Source organism: Thamnophis elegans, chromosome 4, assembly GCF_009769535.1.
Source record: "Thamnophis elegans isolate rThaEle1 chromosome 4, rThaEle1.pri, whole genome shotgun sequence".
Lineage (NCBI taxonomy): Eukaryota > Metazoa > Chordata > Lepidosauria > Squamata > Colubridae > Thamnophis > Thamnophis elegans.
In genome coordinates, this window is record NC_045544.1 from 101,838,752 (window position 1) to 101,861,758 (window position 23,007).

General features: G+C 41.5%; 1 protein-coding gene across 1 annotated transcript in view; it reads left to right on the plus strand.

The window, feature by feature from the left end:
- The window catches only part of LOC116507753 (stonin-1-like), a 63,831-nt gene that overhangs the window by 39,149 nt on the left and 1,675 nt on the right, over positions 1-23,007 (plus strand). Inside the window, exons 4-9 of the mRNA XM_032216079.1 lie at positions 10,329-10,430; positions 12,185-12,302; positions 13,566-13,633; positions 16,772-16,868; positions 19,625-20,190; positions 20,797-21,084. Coding sequence (XP_032071970.1) covers positions 10,329-10,430; positions 12,185-12,302; positions 13,566-13,633; positions 16,772-16,868; positions 19,625-20,190; positions 20,797-21,084 — 1,239 coding nt within the window. The remainder of the gene's footprint in view (positions 1-10,328; positions 10,431-12,184; positions 12,303-13,565; positions 13,634-16,771; positions 16,869-19,624; positions 20,191-20,796; positions 21,085-23,007) is intronic.

The window sequence follows — 23,007 nt, forward strand, 5'->3', positions numbered from 1 at the left end:
AACAAATGATGTTCTAAGGCCAGCTGTGGATCCAGGAGGACTCCCAAATTGCGAACCCTGTCTGAGGGGCGTAGAATTTCACCCCCCAGCCTGAGCGATGGAATACTTAGCCAATTTTTGGGAGGGAAACACACCAGCCACTCGGTCTTGTCTGGATTGAGCGCAAGCTTGTTGACCCCCATCCAGACTCTAACAGCCTCCAGGCACTGACACATCACGTCGACTGCTTCACTGAGTTGGCATGGGGCGGACAGATACAACTGGGTATCGTCCGCATACTGGTGGTATTTTATCCCGTGCCGCCGAATGATCTTGCCCAATGGCTTCATGTAGATGTTAAACAGGAGGGGGGACAGGACTGAACCCTGCGGCACCCCATATTTCAGGGGCCTAGGGGTCGACCTCTGCCCCCCAACCAACACTGACTGCGACCTTATCCCCCCCCCCCCACACACATCTTGAAAAGAGAGAGCTTATGAAGGTTTAAGCAGTGTTTCTCAACCTTGGCCACTTGAAGATGTCTGGACTTCAACTCATTCGCTGGCGGGGGAATTCAGAGAGTTGAAGTCCGGACACCTTCAAGTGGCCAAGGTTGAGAAACACTTGTTTAAGGAAACCTAAAACGTTGCACAATTTTACAGAATGTGTGGGGGAACTTATAAAGAATTCCACAAAGAATCCACAGTTAAACAGCTTAGCGGTTCACAAGGTGCTGACTGATTCTTGGGGGGGGGGGGGGGACCAGAAAGCTGATATTATGTTCTGATCCTTGAGTATAAAATGCTTCCAGAGTGGGTAACAAGACATTTAAAAACCCATGCAGTTGGTCAGTTCAAAACAAGACTGAATAATAGATGGGTAATACTGAGTTAACCAATACCCCCAAAATAAGAGTACTAAACACAGTATCTTAAAAGGTCTAAAAAATTACATAAGTTAAAAGAAATTTGAGATTTAGATAACACGGAAGAATGAAGCCAGCAAGCAAACAACAACAATAACAAAAAACAAACAAACCCAGGTCAATTGCAGGAAACCTGACTATTATTAAAGCAGCTGAAGCTGCTCCTTGCAATCTGTTTGATCGATGTATTTCACATGGTATTTGTCATTGGCTAGGAATCAAGGTTGCTGAAGTGCAACTTATCTGGAGGGCGATGTGTTAAATAGCTACACAAGCTGTTTCAAGGCAACTCTCAAATGTGCGTCGCATCCAAATTCTTGCAATCATCATCTGCTTTGACAAAATTAGGTTAGTTATTACATTTATATTGTGCCTTTCCTTTGGGGGGGTCTTGCAGTGATTTCTCCAAGTTTATCACCATACCAATGTAGTCCTCTGAAGTTAATCTTGGGGTGAGAGATACAGGTAGTCCTCAACTTACGACTAAGATTGAGGCCAAAATTTATGTTGCTAAGTGAGAAATTTGTTAAGTGAGTTTTGCTCCATTTTATGACCTTTCCTGTCATATTTGTTAAGTGAATCCTGCAGTTGTTAAATTAGTAACAGTGTTATTACAGTATTTTTCAGAGTATAAGACGCACCAAGGTTTTGAAGAGGCAAATTTAAAAAAAAGTAGGTAGGTAGATAAGAGGGATAGAGAGGGAGAGAAAGAGAGAGAAATACAGTAGGTAGGTAAGGAGAGAGAGTAGTTAAGTAAGTAGGTAGGTAGATAAAGGGATAGAGAGAGAGAAAAATAGAGAGATAAATACAGTAGGTAGGTAGGGAGAGAGAGTGTAGGTAGGTAGGTAGGTAGGTAGGTAGGTAGAGGGATAGAGAGATAGAAAGAGAAAGAGAGAGAGAGAGAAATACAGTAGATAGGAAGAGAGAGTAGTTAGGTAGGTAGGTAAAGGGATAGATAGGGAAATAGAGAGAGATACAGAAATACAGTAGGTAGGTAGGTAGGAAGAGAGAGTGTGTAGGTAGGTAGGTAGAGGGATAGAGAGAGAAATAGAGATACATATAGAAAGAAATACAGTAGATAGGTAGGGAGAGAGCGAGAGTAGGTAGATAGGTAGATGTTTCTAGGTGTATTTATCAATGTGCTGGAGAAGGAAATCGCTGATAATCTGCAGCACCTAAGACTTTGTTTCTGCTAGCACAGCACTTGTTCAATGTAATTCTCAAAGAGAATTAAAATTTTAATTAAAGAATTAAAGAGCTTTCCAAAAGGAAAAAAAAGTTTTTGCACTCTGCAAATCTCCCTAAAACGGTTTGTTTTTTGCGAAAACAAGCCTGTCCCCCCCCCCCCGGGGGCATGAATAGCCTTGGAGGGGGGCTTGCAGAGTGCTCCTGGGGGGGGGGGGATGAGCAAAAAATGGGCCCATTTTTTGTCAAAAAAATTGTAAGCATAGCCTGATGGAGGTTTATAGAGTGCTGTTGGGGGCTGGGGGGGGGCTGGCCTGTTATTTGCTCATTTCTACCCTCCCCAGCCCCCAGGAACTCTCTGAAAGCCTCCATAAGGGTATGCACGGCCATTTTGGTGAAAGGGTGGGGCTTCGGGAGGCAAAAATGCTGTATTCAATGTATAAGACGCACCCAGATTTTCAGCCTCCTTTTTTGAGGAAAAAAGTGCGTCTTATACTCCGAAATAAGTCAATCTGGCTTCCCCATTGACTTTGCTTGTCAGAAGGTCACAAAATGTGTTCATATGACCCTAGGACACTGCAAGCGTCACAAATATGAACCAGTTGTCAAACATCTGAATGTAAATCACATGGCCATGGGGATGCTGCAATGGCCATAAGTGTGAAAAATGGTAATAACAGCATTGTTTTCCGTGCTGTTGTAACTTCAAATGGTCACTAAACAAACTGTTGTAACTTGAGGACTACCTGTCGCCCAATGTTATCAAATGAACTTTCATGGCTGAGGACAGACGTGAATCTCCTCAATCTTTATAAAGTATATTTATAAAGTATTGTGCTATAAAGCCTTAGTAGGGCCATAAACCTGGAATACTGCAGCCAGTTTTGGTCACCACAATACAAAAAAGATGTTGAGACTTTGGAAAAAGTGCTAAGAAGAGCAACTAAAAGGCCTGGAGACTAAAACACATGAAGAATGGGTTGCAGGATTTGGGTTTGGCTAGTCTAGAGGAAAAAAAAAAGGACTAGGGGGAACATGATAGCAGTATTTCAGTATTTGAGAGGCTGCCTCAATGAGGAGGGGTTCAATTTATTTTCCAAAGCACTAGAGGGCAGAACAAGAAACATGGATCGAAACTATGGTAATCAAGAAGAGGAACAATCTGGAATTAAGAAGAAGCTTCCTAACAGCGATTTGCTTTCAGATGTTGTGGGTGCTTCATCACTGGAGGTTTTAAAGAAGAGACTGGACAGTCACTTGTCTGAAATGTTATAAGGGTCTCCTGCTTGAGCAGGGGCTGGAGTAGAAGACTTCCATGTCTTTTCCAGCTCTATTCTGATTCTGATTCAATACTTTAGCTATTATCCATGTTGAATCTATAGAATTCATCATGGTGTTGTTGACCCATATTCTCCAAATACTATCAGTAAAAATAAAACACCGAGCTTCCCCTAGTTTCCTCCTCCATAAGAACTCTTATTATTTCAATTCTTGTAACCTCCACTGGCTGACCTTGGACCAGTCACTGACTCCCAACCCTACCCAGTGGCTGAAAACCTTGCTAAGTAAATTATAAGATTGGTTTAGTTTATTCAGAGCAATTTTCAGTTTTATTTTTGAAATCAGGGTGTTATTTCTGTTGCATTCACACCCACAATCCTTATTAAAAACATTTTTGACTAATCTGTTCAATCAGATATTCATAGAGTGGCTTATAGTTTAGAACATATACAAGCACACATAAGATAATTCCTTAGAGTTTAGTCTAAGAAGAAAGGGAAAAAAGAAAGCAGAGGAAGAAAATACATTCTGGTAGAAGTTCTGTATACACCACACAAGACTTATAGACAGTGGGGTACAGTAGAAGAGGCGGCCAAAGGAACTCGTCTTTCAAAAGAGCAGGTGGGTTTGACCTGCTTCAATCCCATATCTCCCTCTGTAGCAGCCAGGTGAGAACCCAGAGTGACTGTGGATTGCTTCACCTGGGCTATGATGAAACAATGCTTCTGTTCATGCTTTGAAAATGACTGCAGGTTAGTCAAAAACTTGCATCGGGAAACATAATGTGTAACTGGAATTTATTATCACGAGAAGTGTTAAAAGTATTTTAGCATACTTTAAAACAGGATCTGATACGTTCACAGAAAAAAAAAGTATCATTCATTAAAGTACCTCACTGATGATCTTCAGGACATCTCCTATGCCAGTGAATGTGAAGCTTTTTCTCCTTGGCTGCCAAAAGCACGCGGCACACTATCGTCCACACCCATAATTTAATCTTCCCCCGCCCTGTTCCCCCTGTGCATGCACATGTGACTCACCCCCCACTGCCCCATTCATGCACACATGGCTTTCTTGGAGCCTGGGGAGGGTGAAAACGGCCTCCAAGAGGCTCTGTATGAGCCCTGTACTTACCTGGCATTGCGTGGAGACTCTTGGGAGGGATAGAGCAGCGTGGACGGGCCAGTCAAAAATCAGCTGGCCAGCGGGCGCATGGGCACTGGAGCCGAGCTAGGGCAATGGCTTGCATGCATGCTGATATGGCTCCACATGCCATAAGTTCACCATCACGGTCCTATGCTATTTCACTTACAAAAAATACTTCAGCTGACTGCTAGCTGCAGTTCAAATCTCACCGGCTCAAGGTTGACTCAGCCTTCCATCCTTCTGAGGTTGGTAAATTGAGGACCCAGATTTTTAGGGGCAATATGCTGACTCTGTAAACCGCTTAGAGAGGGCTGTAAAAGCATTATGAAGTGGTATATAAGCCTAAGTGCTATTGCTATTTCTATTGCTTGGCATATCCAGGCAGGATAGGGAACAACTTCTAGCAATCAATCCTTGTTGCCCTTAACCATGGTACAAATGTCTGGGCAAGCTTCTTTTTTATAGCATTGCTACCTGAGAGAGATTATCTTTGACTATTGTGGCTTTAGTGTCCCCCCCCCCCCTATTCCAACACAGCTTTTGCTATGGGTAAAGTTTGGTGCACTTCATTGACCATTCTGTGCAGCATGTGACTCTCTATGCATCAGTGCCTGTTGACCACTTTAAGATGGTTGACACACCTCTTTCCCTGTGGCCTCTAGGCTTTCAGGTGTGGGCTGATTCCTTTATTGCCACAGCTCCAAGCCAATTGATTTGGAAGTTTGGTTTTGAAAGAGGAACCAACCTAGGTACTAGGCAGCCTCCCCCATTATCAGTCAGGTGAATGAGGGAGATCCACTGCTCTTCATTTTCCCAACTCTCTAATCCCAGGGGTTGGGATGGAAGCAGGGGGAAGAGCCTTTTGTTAGCCACTAGCTATCCCAAGTGCAGGAAAATTGAGTTGTGATAAGGCTAAATCAGTGAACAGGGTTTATCCCTTTAAATGTCCCCTTAGGGGACCCATGTGCTGTGATTGGGGAGTGGTCTTCCCTCCAGTTGATATTGAGAAGGGCAAAAGGCAGTAAGCACACCCTCCCTTTTTTCTTTATATGCCTGGTATATTGGAAATCCGGGCTGAGGCTGCTCAGATCAGAAATCAGCAACAAAATTAGTGCTGCTTTAGTGTCTACTATCTCAAGAAAAGCTGTAACTCTCCAGAAGAATTACAAAATCTCCACAATTTACAGAAATTTCCTCCCCAAATTTCTTCTAATTTATGCCTTACAGGAAGAGGCAACAGGTGAGGTTCCAGCTGCTGCTGAACTCCAAGATTCAACAACCCAACCTTTTTGTAGAAAGGAATGCTGGGAATTGTAGTTTAGCAAAATTGTGGGTGTTGACAGCTCCAAAACAATTAGGACTAGCATACATAGGCTGCCAAAATCCAGACAACACAGGATGGCAATAAAGAGGGATGAAGGATGAATGCAAAATATTCAGTTCAGATTCCCAGCCTCCCAGAAAAACCACCACAAGCATGTGACTTAGTCTTATCCAACTGTATTGACACAATGACACCTTGAATCATGAATAATCCACATCAACTGGGTTTCCGCAACAAGCTAGCCTAAAAAGTGGTTGTTGGTCAGGTGAAGCTTTCCCAATGCAGGTAAAGGTGCACCTGTGTACCTCTTCAAGTCACTTGTTTTTTAAAAAGTACTGTTCTCCAAATAGATCCAAATTAAAATACTGCTCTCCAAATTGATCTAAAAGCAACATTTCATACACTATTGAGAAGGAAGATAACTGGTGCTTTATATCTAGGACAGGAGTCTCAAAAATTATCTCAAGCAATAATTCATCCTGTATAGTCGTTTGTCGGGTCAATGGACCCAGAATAAGTTCAAAGACGATGCAGCCACTCATTTCCCAAGCCAGCCATGAAGTCCACAAGTCTTAAAGTTCCCAAGTTTGGACACCCCTGGCATAAAGGAGGGAGATAATTTGATACTACCAACCTGTTCCAGAGCCTTTCCCTCGTCGCTCCCTTTTTCTCGAAAGTATTTGATGTTTGTCCATTGTTATTTCACTGGATTCTCACGTCAGGAATCCTCCTTTCGGGCTCTTGCTGAACCCCGCTTTATTTTTCCCGCAAAGTTCTGCTTCGCTAACTGGCGAAAACGCCAGACTTTGGCGAGGCGTGACTGTTGCCTGGGGAAACGCCAGGGGGCGCGCGAGGACGAGCGTTGGGAGCCCCGACGGCCACTTAAGCGCGCCATGGAGCCACCGGCGGAGACCGGAGGCGCCGCAAGAGAAAGAGAAAGGGAGAGGAGAGAGCGAGAAGCCATGGCTCACGGCAACCCTGTGGTGAGAGTGAAAGAAGTGTGGGGTGGAGGGGAATTGAAAGAAGGAAAACAAAAAAAGTGGATTGAAAGCCAGCCCAGGTTGAACCGACCCCCCTCCCCTGGATAGGAGGGTCTGCTCAGTGCAGGAGGAGGCTGCGTTGATTGTCTCCTGGCTATTGAATACAGTAAACCTATTTTCTGGAGGTACATAATAGGGCTGGGTTTATAGGCTATCACAACTAAGATTAATACTAAACGGAGCATACTAGCAAATGTATTTGCTATCCTTTACATGGCCTCAGTAAGTGAGTGGGGGGAAAAACCCATCTTGCTGAAGAGGAAGGACTAAATCCTTGAACAAGTTAAATAAAACAGGATGATGACACACAGCTCAGTTGGTTTGAGAAGGCTGTGAAATGGGGTAGTTAGGGTATAAGCAACAGTATTTCAGACTTGTGCAGTTGGCCTCTAGATTCCTATTCACAAGATAAGATAATGGGATGCCTAGGTGACTATAAGTAGTAGTGGCTGCCTGTGAAGATGCCTTGAGTAGGATAAAGAGCTGGATTAGGTCTTGATTCATCAAGGGCTCCTGCTCTGAGTAATCTGACCACCACGTAATGATGCTACAGGTAGCCTGCATCTCCTTCCATTCAGAAGTAAATCAGTCCCACCCATCACTTGGAAGTAGTTTGGGGATAAGTGTAGAATGAGTTTTGAAACAATATCCTTGGAAAAATATAACATGGTAACCCTCTTAGAATTAGTCTGAAGGGTAGCCATCTTCTTAATTGACTAGATTAGATAGTAATTCTTTAGTTGACAAGAAATGTGTCTGAAAGTCAAATGAAGAATAATATTTAATGTAATATACTTTCTGTTTTGAGCATCAAAGAATTTCATGCTACATTATTTCACTAATTATAACAAAGTATGTTGAGCCATAATGATTTACCTTAGAACATCTCACAATTTAGTGCTGAATTCAAATTTGAAATTTTTGGCTGATACTTCTGACCTTCAGATTATCACAGTTCCAAAATAACATGAAGCAGGTATCTGAAATGTTTTGTTTTTTTGATTCAGTAAATCTAGAGTTCAGACACATACCTGCTGTTCACAAAAATGCTCATTGTTTCTTTAAAAGGTCATCTGCTTCAAATTACTTGTTTGAAGCTGTGTGTGTATAATTTAGTGCCTGCCTTGTATTTCTATTCACCCAAATAATAAATGATAAAAAACATAGAAGAAATCTAGTTGGAAAGCTTTAGTTAACAGAAAGACTGCTTTATGGGTGAATACTTAAAAGAATCAAACTAAGCCCATGCTTAAATTAATTTGCTATCTTTCACAATGACTCTGATCTAAATTGAATATAGTTTTGATCTGAATGCAAAACATAATCAGTCCAAATTTGCACTGCATTTCAGAACAGATTTTAAAAACTGCAATACAGTTAACATTATAAAATGCCAGTATTTATTTATTGTGGCATTAGTATATAATTCATCCCATTCAGAAATAGTGCGGAGAAGAGCAACAAAGATAGCAATAGCAATAAGACTTATATACCGCTTCATAGGGCTTTCAGCCCTCTCTAAGCGGTTTACAGAGTCAGCATATTGCCCCCAACAACAATCTGATTAGGGGACTGGAGGCTAAAACATATGAAGAAAGGTTTCTAGAATTGGATATGTCTAGTTTAATGAAAAGAAGGACCAGCAGTGATATGATAGCAGTGTTCCAATATCTCAGAGGTTGCCACAAAGAGGAGGGAGTCAAGCTATTCTCCAAAGCACCTGAGGGTAGAACAATAAGCAATGGGTGGAAATTAATCAAGGAGAGAAGCAATGTAGAACAAAGCAGAAATTTCCTGATAGTTAGAACAATTAATTAATGGAACAACTTGCCTCCAGAAGTTGTGAATGCTCCAACATTGGAAGTTTTTAAGAAGAGATTAGATAATCGTTTCTCTGAAGTGGTGTTGAATTTCCTGCTTAAGCAGGGGGTTGGACTAGAAGACCTCCAAGGTCCCTTCCAACTCTGTTATTCTATTCTATTCCCACACAACAAGGAGCTTTGAGAATTATTGGCAAGAACTTGCCTGCACCTCAGATGCCAGTTTTGATAAGGAGATCATCTTAAAAAGGAAGGTGATTGTTGCTTATTCCCTCATTTTGGATAATGCAATTACATTTAAAAAACATTTTGAGAAAGGAAAAATAAATGATTTTTTTCACTTAATATTTTAAGGAGAGTGTGGCTTTTGTTGACAGGATGAACAACATATTGTACAATAAGGCCAGGTGGAATATTTAAAACTTCAGCCTGTGCATGATTCAGCTTGCTCCCAATTTTTGTGAGTGAGTTGCACTAGCAAGCCAGCATTTGTACTGATATCTTTTGAGGACAATCACATGAATGTTAACTGTTCTGTTTTCTCTGTTATCATCACAATTGGGAATGGAACAGGGCGGAAATCTGGGACCTGGGTTTTAAAACTCTCTTATGGAACTTCTCTTTAGATGACTATGTGTATTCTTTGGGACTAGGCATCATTGTGTTGTATAAATATACTCATAAAACTATTCTCTTTTTGGGATAATTGTGCAGTCTACAGAAAAGGAGTAACAAATACTAAGCCAAAAAGAATTAAAGGCCCAAGATTAAAAAAAGAAGCATGCTAAAACAATTTATACATAGCACCATTCATTTAGACCAGGGATGTCAAACTCTATTTCATTGAGGACCTCATCAGAGTTGTGTTTGACCTCGGGGGGCCTGGGTGGGTGTGGCCAGGATGAGGGTAGCTGGCTCGATGTCACTACTGTCGGGTGCTTCTGCCAGTGAAAACAGGCCCTTGAGCTCCGTTTTTGGCTGCCATGGCCTCCTGCAACCCTCTGCCAGTGAAAATGGAGCTTGGGAGGGCTGCACAGTAATTCTGTTTTCACTGGGTTGCAGGAGGCCATGGCAGCTAAAAATGGAGCTCGAGAGCCTGTTTTCACTGGCAGAAGCATCGCGGACTGGTCCTTCACTGTTTCCAGGGGTTTCTGGGCCTTGAGTTTGACACCCCTAATTTAGACCATTGTGCTGGTCACTGAATTTTTGTATTCAATCTCCATTCAGCACCCATTTATTTTTAACCCATTTATTCTTAACAAGAGACAACATTCTGAGATTCTTTGTTTCTGCACCCAATCCTTATTTCTTAGATGTATTATCTCAATGGAATATAGCAGTGGTCCCCAACCTTTTTATCGCCGCGGACCAGTCAGCCTTTGATAATTTTACCGTGGCCCGCTGAGCGCGCGCAGGGGTGTGGGGGCGTTGTTCGCGACGGCCCAGGAGCCTTTGCGCTGCAGCGATCATGTTCCCCGGCCACTGCAGCGATCATGGCCCCCGGCCGCTGCGCGGCCCGGTGCCAGGTACTCCACGGCCCGGCACCGGTCCGCGGACCAGGGGTTGGGGACCACTGGAATATAGGACCCAGAAGCAGCTCTCTTCTTACATCTCTTTCTGTTGTACAGCCTAAATTCTACAAATCGGTCATTGATGATGTGATTGAAGGAGTCCGAGATGTTTTTCTGGAAGAAGGTGTAGATGAACAAATTCTGAAGGAGCTCAAGCGGGTTTGTTGATAAATCCATTTCTCCTGCCTATCTTATCTTTTCTATCCTTTCTAGTTGGTAATAAGTAAATCGCATACCCATTCTTGGTAGATGTGCCCAGTTCTTCAATTGCCACCATTTTTGTCCATGTTGAACATTTGAAAATACTACTGTCTGTCATGGGATTCTAAGATGAGTCATATTTTTTCTTATAATGGAATGATGAAAACATTTCTCCAACAATATACATTTGGGGTTATAAGCTTCATAACCATCAAATAGATTCTGGGCTGAATGAATATTTTCCCCCTATATCTCAGTTGTCATGTAAGTTCTTCTTTTAGCTGTTGAAATTCTACTGGAGAAAGTAATTGAATTGGTTAGTGCCCATATTTCCTTGAAAAGTACAGGATTGTTGCCAATAAGGTTTACTTTCCTCCAGAGACAAAACCAAAGGAGAATAAACATTTGATAGTATGTTCCTAACAATTATTGACAAATATATCAGGAGAGCATAGTGGAGGTTGTATGGGTTTGGATGGGGAGAAACCATCTCTGGCTCAACCTGATCAAGACTGAATGATTGTGGGTGTTTGAGTTGCCCAGATCTTGGGTATTCCATTTCTGACCTTGGATGGGATGCCACTTCCCTTTTAGAGTTGGGATGCAGTCTGAAGGTCTTCCTGGACCTCCCAGCTTCTGCTTGAAAAACAGTTGTCAGCTATGGCCAGGAAGGCCTTTGTACAACTTCATCTGGTGTGCCAATTGCACCTTTCCTAAATTGGATGCCCTTCATTCAAACCTTAATGCTGTGACTGCTGCAATATGCTCTACATGGGGCTGCTCTTGAAGGCCACCCAGCCCCAGCTACTCTTGAAGCTTCCACTGATCCAGAATGCAGTGGCATGAGTAGTAATAGGCATGCCTTGGTATGCACCCATAGAGGTAATCCTCACTTAATGACTGCCCGGTTTAACAAACTTTCAAAGTTACTACAGTGTGAAAAAATAGTTTTGTGATCAATTCTCACATTTAAGAATGTTTCGGCATCCCATATCGACATGAAAACTGTCTGAACACAGTTTTCACAACTGTCACTGTCATAACTAGCTTCCAACAAGCAAAGTCATTGGAAAAGCTGGCAATAAAATTGTAAGTCATGGTCACATGATATCTTATTTAACTACTGAATGGAAATGAGATTGTAAGAGCATTGCAGTTACGTGATTTTCTGTTTCACGCCTGCAGTATTTAGTGATCGTGTTGTTGGTCTTGATTGTGGACACTAAGCGAAGATGAGTGTGATTCAAGGTCTGCTTGTTACCTTTAAAACCCTACATGGTGTATACTGTGGTTACTTCAGCAACTGCCTGCTTCCCATAATATCTATAAGGTTTCTCCCTTAGAGACATTTTGCATGAAACAGAAAAAAATGAACTTATGGATTTGATGATTAGAAAGAAAGATATAAAAAAGAGGGTTTTTTTTTGTAATCATAGAGTAAGATGTAATTTTGTATAGTATTTATAGTTGTAATTGCTGTGAAGAAAATCAGAAGCGACTTCTATTTCTTTTTCATCCTCTCACACTTTTTGCTTTTCCATTTTTTTCTTTTTTCCTTTATTTCTTTTCTTTATATTGATTATTGTTAAATTTTACCTCATTTTTAACATTTTTAATATAAATTATATGAAAAAAGAAGAAAATTCACAGGACTTTGGTTGATCTTTTTTTCATTTTTGTCTCTGTGTTTTAATTTTTTTTCTTTTTTGCAGCGCTGGGAAATGAAAGTGATGCAGTCTAAAGCAACTGAAGGTTTCTTCCACCACAATCATGTTCTATCCCAGTTCACCCTGCATCTTCCGTCCAGCTTCCAAGCCCTGCAGAATATAGGTTGATGACTGATTTCTTTCAGCAAAGACTCTCTTAGAGAGGAATTATTGCTCAGTATGAAAGCATGGACATCAATTCAGCTCCAGCATCTTCTGCTGTGGGATGAGTAGGAAACAATAGAGAATAATTTGCCTTTTTCAGACATACGTAATACAAAGTTCAACATCATTCGGTGTCTCTTAAGGGGAAATTATAGGAATCAAACTCATTGCTAATTGCTAACAATATGATGGAGAATTTTTTTTGTTTTTTGCCAGAGCTACTTTTGCCTTTAAAAAAATGTTTTGAGTTTGGAGGGTTGCAGGAAATGTGCCATTCCTGATGGGGGTGGGGATGACCATTTTGGGCTTTCTATGTTTGGAGTCTTAAGGGTTATATTTTATTTTAAAAATGTGCATTAAGATAAGTAGAACATAATATTTAGAAAGTTATTTCTTTTAAAGAAAAATGAAAAAAAGAAGAAGAATTCTTTTGCCACTGAATTTCAATGCAGTGATTTTGGGTACTGGAGGTAGTAGTGGAGGCCACATTTGGCCTGCAGAATGTGGCCAGCTGATATATTGTGTAATAGAAATATTCTTGTAGATATAAAAATATAGCCAGAACCTAATGGTGAAATAATTCAGTGAAATGTTTCCTTTTTCAAATCTAGTGTTACTTGTAATGGCTGTATTTGCACATCAGACTAAGCCTGAATTTTGAAGTCTTCTTTGCTTGTTATTTGTTTACTCCTGCTGACTCCTCCTGCCTGTTGAATAGACTAAACAAATCATAAATACTATCATGATATGGGAAACCCGAGAATCTGGCTCATTCTCCTTCTAAGCTATAGTAACTTTTTATAACAAAGCATAGTTACAATGAGTGGTCTCATTCTAATGCTGGTCAAGTGTGACAAATAAACGAAACTTTTCTGAGCTTATTCTCTTTTAACAATAAGTACAAATTCTAATGTCAGTCTGCCTTGTTTATAATGCATGCACCAAGGGTATATAAAATGTGCATTTTACACATTCAAGAGAAGCACTTTCTTATATGGGCAACCTCTATAAATGTCTGTAATTCTGTTCTCAGACTCCGGTCTCAGTAGTGGGCATTCATTTGAGATGGGCAACAATTTAAATTTGGTTAATAGATAAATATTGCTGGGAAATGATAAGGCTACAAATTTACATCAGAAGTACTTGAAGTTGAAAAGACAATTCAAGAAAAATGCAAACGTTTAATGATATTTAATCTTTTATTTAAATAATATCCCTTTAGGTGTTACTGCAGGGAGACGAATGCGTCAGTTCACTAACTGTACAACACCAGCAGTAGCAGCTGAACTAGTATGTAACTTTGTTATTTCCATACAATTTTAACATTTCAGAAAAGGCGAAAATGTCAATTCAGCCATGGATGGAAACAAGTCTCTGTGCTGGAAAATACCTTCTGCCAAAATTAGGCAAAGCCCCAGGTAAAAAGTATGGGGCACCCCAGGGGACTGGAGGCAGCTCTGGGAGACCTGGTGCAGACCACACATGAGTTGTGGGGGTGCTGAGGATAAATCTCTTCACCTCAGGGAGGATTTGCAGTACCAAAATGGAGAGTCTTGTCCTCAGCACCCCCCAAATTCTATGCGGTGTCTGCAGGGCCTTCCAGCACCTTCCCCACTACCCTGAGACATCCTGCCCGCCTTACCTGGGAGATTGTCCACTTAAACAGCTACAAGATCACTCAACAACCACAACCGAGAGTGTTGGGATTGCAGTTGTTGAGTGAATTGGTCACATGACATCTTGGATAACCACTGCTTTGCTCAACAACAAAGTCTGGTCCCAATTGTGGTCATAAGTTGAGAATTACCTGCCTAGCTTTAATATATTCCATATTCTCAAATGATTCACATAGTCAAAGGCCTAGCTGAAGTCAATAAAGCAAAGTTAAATCTCATTTTGGTATTTTCCTGCTCTGTTATTAATTGGTCATTATGTGATTTTGTTTTCCTCTGCCTTTCATTTCACATTCATTTGGTATTACTCTTTTTATGCATGACTATGTTTTTCATCATAAAATTTTAAGTGAAATGTTGCTAGCATAAGAATAATTGGTAATTATGCAGTCTCTTGCATTTCTCATGGGTAAAGAGTTATACACCGATCACCAACCTGTAGATCAAACTTTGTTGCTCAACTGTATATTTGTTGGCATAAAACAGTTTGCACTTTAATACACTCTTGTGGAGGGTTAGCAGAATTATTTTTCTGCGAAGAAAAAAGATGGTAGAAACTGTGAGAAAATATGGATGGATTACAAAATAGACTTCCCATAAAACATCATGAGTGTGGTGAAGCACTTGAACCACATGCACACACACACACACACACACACACACCCCAAGAAGGAGGGAGAGAGAGAGAGAGAACTGAAGCTATATACTTATTTTCATTAATGTAAGAACTGCAAGGGTGTATATAAATGCGCACACATGCAGGAAGGATTGTATTTCAAAAACATTCAAGGGAACTTCCATTAATTAAATATTTAGGTCTTCTACCTCCCTCAATGGAAGTCTTTGGGTAAAGGCTACAGAGGCTTGGGTCAGCTCTAGCTTTTATGACTGCAATTGGATGGTGCCTCCAGTTCCATAATTCAATAAAACAATGCATCTAGATCAGTGTTGCCAAAACGGGAGTGTGCGTGAACCTTTTTGGCACTGAGCGGTGAAATGGGAGCATGTGCGTGTGCCGGAAATCAGAAAAGCAGATGATCTTCCTGTTTCCGGTGCATGCATGCACCTCTTCCGGTTTCTGCCATGCAGGCACGCACGAAGACCAGCTGTCTGGGGTGAATGTGCTGGATCCACCTGGCCTTTCGAGGGTCCTTGCACCCCCATGCCCAACCCCCTGCCTGCCACCCTGCCCACCCCCCTGGTCCCTGTTGGGGTGGTGGGACATCCCCACCTATGACCTGCTTCTGCAGCCCTGGACAGGGAGAGGAATGCTGCCTCCATCCACTGGAAAGCCAGAGCTCCTTCCTGGCCTTGGAGGTAAGAGTCGGCGTTCCCGGTGGTTGGGTTGGGGGGCTAGCAGGTGGGAGAGTTTTGTGCCAACTCTGGCTGGGATCAAGCACTCCCCCCCCCAGCCCATCACTGAGAACAAGACAGCACAGCCCCCACTTCCTGGTTGCTTCTTGGCCAGCATGCCTCTTGCCTCTCAGCAGCGACTCCATGCTGTGCTCTCCTCCGGCCCTCCTGGGGCAGCTCACCTCCCTGATAGTGGCACCTCCTTTTCCTCCCTGATAGTGGCACCTCCTTTTCCTCCTGCTCCAGCATCTTGGTTGGGAATGGGAGCATGAGAACCACCACCGCCCCCTTGCAGTAGGAGCAGTGGGTGGGGCGGGTGCCCAGCCAGCAAACTGCCCTGTGCACCTGAGCTAGCCAGGCGTTCTGGACCATGGACATGTGTAAAGTGCCACGGGCTGGAGGGCTGGGGCTGCACAAGAAGCCTGCTTGGGTGGGGAGGGAGGGAAACCCCAGCCTGCCCATCCAGGCTGGCAGCTCTTCTCCCCTTGCTCTTCTGTGTCCCAGCGTGCCAGCCACCTGGTCTTTCCATGTGCATGTGCGCTGGAAACTGGAGGATGGTTTTCCTCATGTGTGCATGCACACCGGGTGGCTTCTCTTTTGGTTTCTGGTGCTCCCGCATGCATAAAGATCAGCTGACCAGAACCCGGAAGAGCGAGGTGACGGCTCACATGTCCAAAGAGATGGCTTTGCATGCTACTTCTGGCATGCGTGCCATACATTTGCTGTCATGGAACTAGATTAATTCAAGAAGAGACTGGACAGCCATTTGTCCAGAATAGAATAGAGTCCCTTGCTTGAGCAGGGGATTGGACTAGAAGACCTGCGAGGTCCCTTCCAACCCTATTATTCTATGTTTCTAAGATCCTTTGTTGGATGAATAGAATCAATTCAATTTCCCTAAATTTCATTTTCCAGTCAGCTCCTCTAAAATGATTGAAACATGTTCAAGCAACTGTGTTCAAGGAAAAAAAAAATCCTCCTTAATGGAGATAGAATTCTTAAATGATTGGGTGGTTTTTTTTTTTTTTGAAGATCTCTAAAGGAAAAGAAAAAAGTGTTTTTCACAGAGACTAGAATGTAGAAATGCAGAATTAAAATATTGTTTGGCATTTCATATCAGAAGAACCCCCTCTTGCAGGATTAAACCACCTGGGTGGTTATAGTTCTTACAGTGATAAGGAAAAGGTCTCCAAAAGAGGTAGGAAGTCTATATAACACCAAAGAAGAATTGAACATGATTTCCTGCCACATGAGATAAAGCTTTGATGCTCGATTTCCTATTTCTTTGGAAAATAAACTTGCATAATTTATGTTAATGAAACAGTACATGGGCTGCTCTGAGATAGGATACTATAACTTTGGATATTGAATGATTTTTCCTGATAAGCTTTCTTTTATCTAGGAGTCTTCCCAGTCTAGTGGGGCCGTCCTTTCTCTGCCTCCTGGCCTTAGCTATCCTATCCAAATACCCCCTGGTGTGACTCTTCAGACAACCTCTGGTAAGAGTTAATGGTATAGCCTTCATCATGTTTCTCTGCCTCAGGATTTTTTAAGATGGGTGGACTTCATGCTGGTTGGGGGAATTCTGGATGTTTGAAGTCAACCCATTTTAAAGTTCTTGAGGTTGAGAAACACTGGCCATGAGCATAATTTATGCAGTGAGTATAATAACAATAACAATAACTTACCAAGGGAATGCAACAGGGAAATAGTGAAGTGTTAATGTTAATAATTGAAACTTCTGCAAACTTAATGCCTAATTATTTGTTCTGGTTCCCTCTTAATGAATTTTATAATTCAAGTACTTGTTTTAAGAAATTCTCCCACCTTATGAAAATCTTCAGCTTTCCCGATTCTTTGAAGAGAGGGAAAACTGCAGTGTGGACAAGTGTGTGTACAGGGGTAAAAATAATAACAATAATGATTCGATAGACTAATGCTGATGCTGATATTTTAATTAAAGAAGCTTGCATGCTGGAAAGCAACTTTATCCTAGCCAGTGCGAATTTCTTACAGTCTGAAGTTCAAAAGCACAACATGAAGCAATAGATAAGAGGGGAAGTGCGTTCTGCCTTAGTAGAAATGTAGTTTGGATACTTTAGAGCAGGGGTGTCAAACTCTCGGCTTGCAGGCCGGATGAGTCTATAGCCACGCCCACGCTTGGTTTAGCAAAGGGGGAAAAGTCATGATACATCACATCATGATGCCATTATGACGTGAGTTTGATCTCCCTGCTTTAGAGAGCATTTAAGGCAATGGGAAATCATATAGGGGAGCTTTCCCTAACATGGGGCCCTCTGGATATTGTAAGATACTTTTTCAGTGCTAAGTTGAAGTGCTTAGCTAACCACTCCAGCTAACCACTCTTAAGACAGCAAGGCTGGAATGAAATTTGCTCTCCTTATTCTTCTATTGCTTCTTTCCCCTTCTTTGACTTCCTTCCAAGATATTGGGGAACAAAGCCTAAAATCAATAAAGGAGAATTTTTGTAGCTCAGGGTTGAAATGAGGGATCCTTGGTACCCTCGGAGCTTGCTTGTTTTCTTGCAGATGTTTCATTACCCTAAATAGGTAACATCATCAGTGCTAGTAAGGAGTGCTGTTTTCTATCAGCTAATATTCTGTGTCTTGCCTGTCTGTATGGATGGAAGTGGTGTTACTTTGGTTGGGCTGTTTACTGATGGCTCTTTGGCAGTTTCTTGATTGGGGTATTGCTTACGACTGTTGGTCTGAAATTAACCTTGGAATTAGTCTATGCCAGTGGTTCCCAAACTTGGCAACTTTAAGACTTGTGGACTTCAACTCCCAGAATTCTCCAGGCAGCTGGCTGGAGAATTCTGGGAGTTGAAGTCCACAAGTCTTAAAGTTGCCAAGTTTGGGAACCACTGGTCTATGCTGATTGCTGATTACTGGTGAGATGGAGCCTTTTTCTCTTTTGGGCTGGATGAAGCCTGAAATATTTTTTGTGGCAGTGTAAGAATAAGGGGGATACAAATACTTTAATATCAAGAGAACCGAACATGAATTAAAACTTTTTCACGTATTGGCTGAGGATGGGATGAAGGCAGTGTCATATTTGTGCTGTAGTTATGCGCAACTTTCCTCAATTGCCCATAAATTTAGAGTTCATGGTCATGCAGAATCTGAATTTCAGCTCATCTGTAGGGGGCTAACTGGGGAAGACTAATGTAAGAAACAAGAAAGGGAATATTTGTTGAAGAGGGAATGTACAATCTTTCACTTATCCACAGATAGATAGAAGGAGCATTCTTCTTCTTCTTCTCCTTTTCTCCTCTGTAGCCAAATTAAGAAATAATGTTTGTGGGCAAGTAATTGTGTGTACCTGTATTAGCCTTAATCAGTCCACTGCAGGATGAAAGCTTCTTTACTGATCTAGGATTGACTGAACAAGTGACTGGGCCAAAATTATCCATTTGGCTACTATGCTGGCAGGCACTCTTTCTCTCTGTATGTGAAATACTGTGATAATGTGATGAGCAGCCTTCAAATGCAAAGAGACTGTTCTGTGTACAGTCCTGTTGCAATAGGAAAATAATCAGTGGGATGGGCAATGCAGAAGCAGCAATCCCGGAGTCCTTCAGGATTGGGCGGCCTATAAGTCTATTAAATACAATACAATACAATACAATATACAATATGCATTTTGAGGAGCATGAGCTTTGTTCCAAATTTGCCTTCAAAACACAAAAAATCCATTTTAATTTCAACGGAGGAGTGGGGGAAAACTATTAGTTTGGAGGAGCACTTTTCTCCATCTCCCTAGAACCACCCCTGCTTGTATATCAATTTCTGCTTCTTTACAGAGCTGAATTAACTGTTGATCGATAGTGGTTGGAGGGAGGTAGCAGCCTGAGCAGCAAAAGAGTTGCATATTTGTTCAGTCATTCTCGCTTGCAGGCTGGGTGGCCACATACAGTAAATGGAATAAAACAAATAAACACTTGACATTCTGGTTGGCTGCCAGATAATTTCATTAGGCCGGGTGATTTCATTAGGGCTGTGCAGCGTTTCAGGTTCCATTCTTGAAAGGTGCTAGAGTGCACTCTTTCTGAAGGAGCCCTGTCTTTTCCTGAATTTGAGCAGCTGGCACATTGTCCTGGAAAAAGACGTGCTATTTAAAAAAGCGGGTGTGTTTTCACCCCTGCATGCTTTGAACAACCTTTATGGACTAAATCTAAAAATGCTGCATAGTCCTAATATCCACAATTTCTGCTTTTTTTTTCTTCTTCTTGTAGGGCACTTGTATAAAGTCAACATGCCTGTGGTTGTCACTCAAGCTACTGGTGGAGGCACTGCCATTCAGACTCCACTTCAACAAATATTCCAGCAAGTTGGGAAGCAATCCTTGGTGCCTCAGCCAGCCCCAGTCAATATTATACAGACAAATATGTCTTCTCTTCAAGAAACCAGCAATGGTAGCTTGCTGACCTCAAAGCCGCCTGTGCCCCAGCACCTAAAGATGGGGGATAAAGACTTGCTTGGGTCTATTGCTGCCACACTTGAAGCCACCAGAAGTCAGGGGGAAATTGCAGTAGGGACCCTGGTAAGTCTGCAGCCTTCAAGTTCTTTACAGGCTTCCCAGATAGGTGTTACAACTGTTCCTGTTGCAAAGCCATCTGGAGTAGACAACCTCAGGTCCAGAGAAGCAAGAGAAGGCGTATCTTCTGGTGGGGGACAATTGTCTGTGAATGTTGAACAGCCTCCAGAACCTGATGATATAATTGAGTTGATAATTATGGGCAATGACTTGGATGACTCTGCCCTTCTCTCTGATGAAACCAGCCTCTCTTTTGTTGAAGAGGTAACTCTGCTGCTTTTTATTTTATTTTAAAGGATTCTTAATATAACTTCTTAAAGAGCGTGTAGATATAATTTTAAGAATGTATTTAGCAATAGCATTTAGATTTATATACCGCTTCATAGTGCTTTACAGCCCTCTCTAAGGAGTTTTACAGAGTCAGCATATTGCCCCCAACAATCTGGGTCCTCATTTTACTGACCTCAGAAGGATGGAAGGCTGAGTCACCCTTGAGCCTGGTGAGATTCGATCTGCCAAACTGCTGGCAGCCAGTGATCAGCAGAAGTAACCTGCAGTGCTGCGCTAACCACTGTGCCACTGCGGCTCATTTATACACAGCTTGAATAGAAATGTGAAATGAGCTTCATCACAGAGTTGCCTTGCAGAGTGAGATAGGTGGCATATAAATTTAATAAATGAATAATAATAAAATCATCCATCCATCCTCATTTAAAACAATAGCAAAACATCTATTTATTTTACCAAAGTTGAACAGTCTTGATATTTTTAATGTGTTGTGGGGGCAGGAAGTACTGTGTAGTTTTAAAAAGATGTTATCTCTTGACTGCATGCTTCTCCATAGCCTTTCAGATCCCCACTTCCTTTTAGTTAGATACCAGTGTGCAAATGGAATCAGATCTGCTGGCCCAGAAAAATATTTCCAATGACCTTGAAGAAATCATTCAACTAGATGGGACAAATGATCTCTCAGCCAAAGCAGAAATAGAAAGTCCAAGAGATGGAGAAGATGAGGAGCTTGTGGGTATAATTGATGCTGAAGATTTAAAAGTCCTGGATGAGGAAGAAGAGGAGGAAGGTGAAAATAGCACTTCAGACAATCAGTCTCTCAACAGTACCAGCGATGCTGATGAATCCTCAGTTGATATTGTTGAAGAGGTAAAACGTAATGTTTAGAATGATTGGCTTTCACTTTTGCATTATAGTCTTAATTTGCATTAAGAAAACAGAATTAAAGTGGACAGCTATCCAGTTCTTCCATTGATGGATTACTAAGTCCTTATTTCTGCTATAAAGACCTCTCATGAAGGTGTTCTTTTCCACTAATGAATAGGGCATCATTCTTAATGTTAAGTGTAGATCTCCTTTCATGTAATCTAAACTTATTAAACAAGAACGGGCAACCTGGAGCCCTCCAATATTTTTGACTATAATTTCCATGGTCCCTTGATTGACCATATAGGTTGGGCCTCAACGGGTGTTGGAGTCCAGCACAAGATTGTTGCCTTTTCTCTGTAGCAATAGAGCACTAATTTGCCACGTCATCTGTGTGAAGGTCTTCATTACTATTTGAATGTGGCTATCAGTCACATCTTAAAACATCCATTCTGTAGATTAAATTCATATAATTTCTTCAAGGTTCCCTAGAAGGACTTGAGAGAACAGAGATCTCTCCATTCAAATCTAATGCTCACAATTGGATACACGTGTCATGCAGATAGTGTACAGACAGTCCTAGACTTACAACAATTTGTTTAGTAACTACTCAAAGTTACAACAGCACTGAAAAAGTGACATGACAATTTTTCATACTTATGACCATTGGAGTATCCCCATAGTCATGTGATTAAAATTCAGATACTTGGCAACTAACTCATATTTATGATAGCTACAATGTCCCAAGGTCATGTGATCACCTTTTGTGATGATCTGGCAAACAAAGTCAATGTGGAAGCCAGATTTACTTAATAGCCATGCTACTAACATAACAACTGCAGCAATTCCCTCAACAACTATGGCAAGAAAAGTCATAAAATGAGGGCAAAACTAAGTGAAACATTAATTTTGGGCAACATAAATTTTGGCCTCATGTGTGGTCATAGGTTGACTGCCTGTGTTACAATAATGGGAAATCTACATGTATTGTTTATACATCATCTAGCTTGAGGGGGGATTATAAATTTGCAGTGTTCATCTCTGGCCAAGACACTAACTCATTGTATGCTCTCTTTTAGTTAGATTTGCAACTTCTTGGAAATAACTTGTATCTTATTGCTTCTGGCAACTGTGTGTGCACAACATAGATTAATTTGATCCCTGCAAATCCCAAAGCTGTTCCCTGTCCTGGTTCCACAGAAACAATTTTGCATTTTGTTTTTTAAAATATTGAGTATTGGTGCTGAAATACATTTAATTGGGAAAATGTGCAAAAGCCTGGTTAATAAAAATGAAGTGTACAGAATTTACCTTCCAGAAGGCAGAAAGGGGAGTGGAGAAGTAATTGAGACAGGACACACATCTTTTGAAGGATGAAAGTGAGGAAAGCTGAACTGTATTAGCAGAAAAAGTAATCTGAAGTCATTTATTGCTAAACCCTCAGAATGTTCTTTTTTATATAGAAAGAAAGCAGACAGCCGTTCTTTTGGGGAAGAATATTTTTGTCTGAGAGCTCTGTTTAATATCTGTAAAATTGAAAGAATAGATATAATGTTCAGTAAGGTGCATGCTGCAACATAGTTGCTATAGGTATAGTACGGATGCAGGGCAATTTCCTGAATTTTTACTTGAAAAAAGCACAACAGAGCCCTTGAGGAAGTGATGTGTTCTGTTTGGTGCCAGGTACATTTGTAGAGTCTGGCAACCATTTGTGATGCTGCCTGAGCTATACCCTGCTTTGCAGATCCTGCATCAGGTACCAAAGTAGACAAGAGAATTCTGTGAATTTGCTTGATCCTTGTTGTAGGGGCAAGAACTAAAATATCCTATATAATAGCTCTCTCTATTCCTGTACTGCAGTATACTACAATAACAGTTAGGTGCAGTCTATTTTAATAGAATAGTTAAATGTTAGTCAAAACTTTT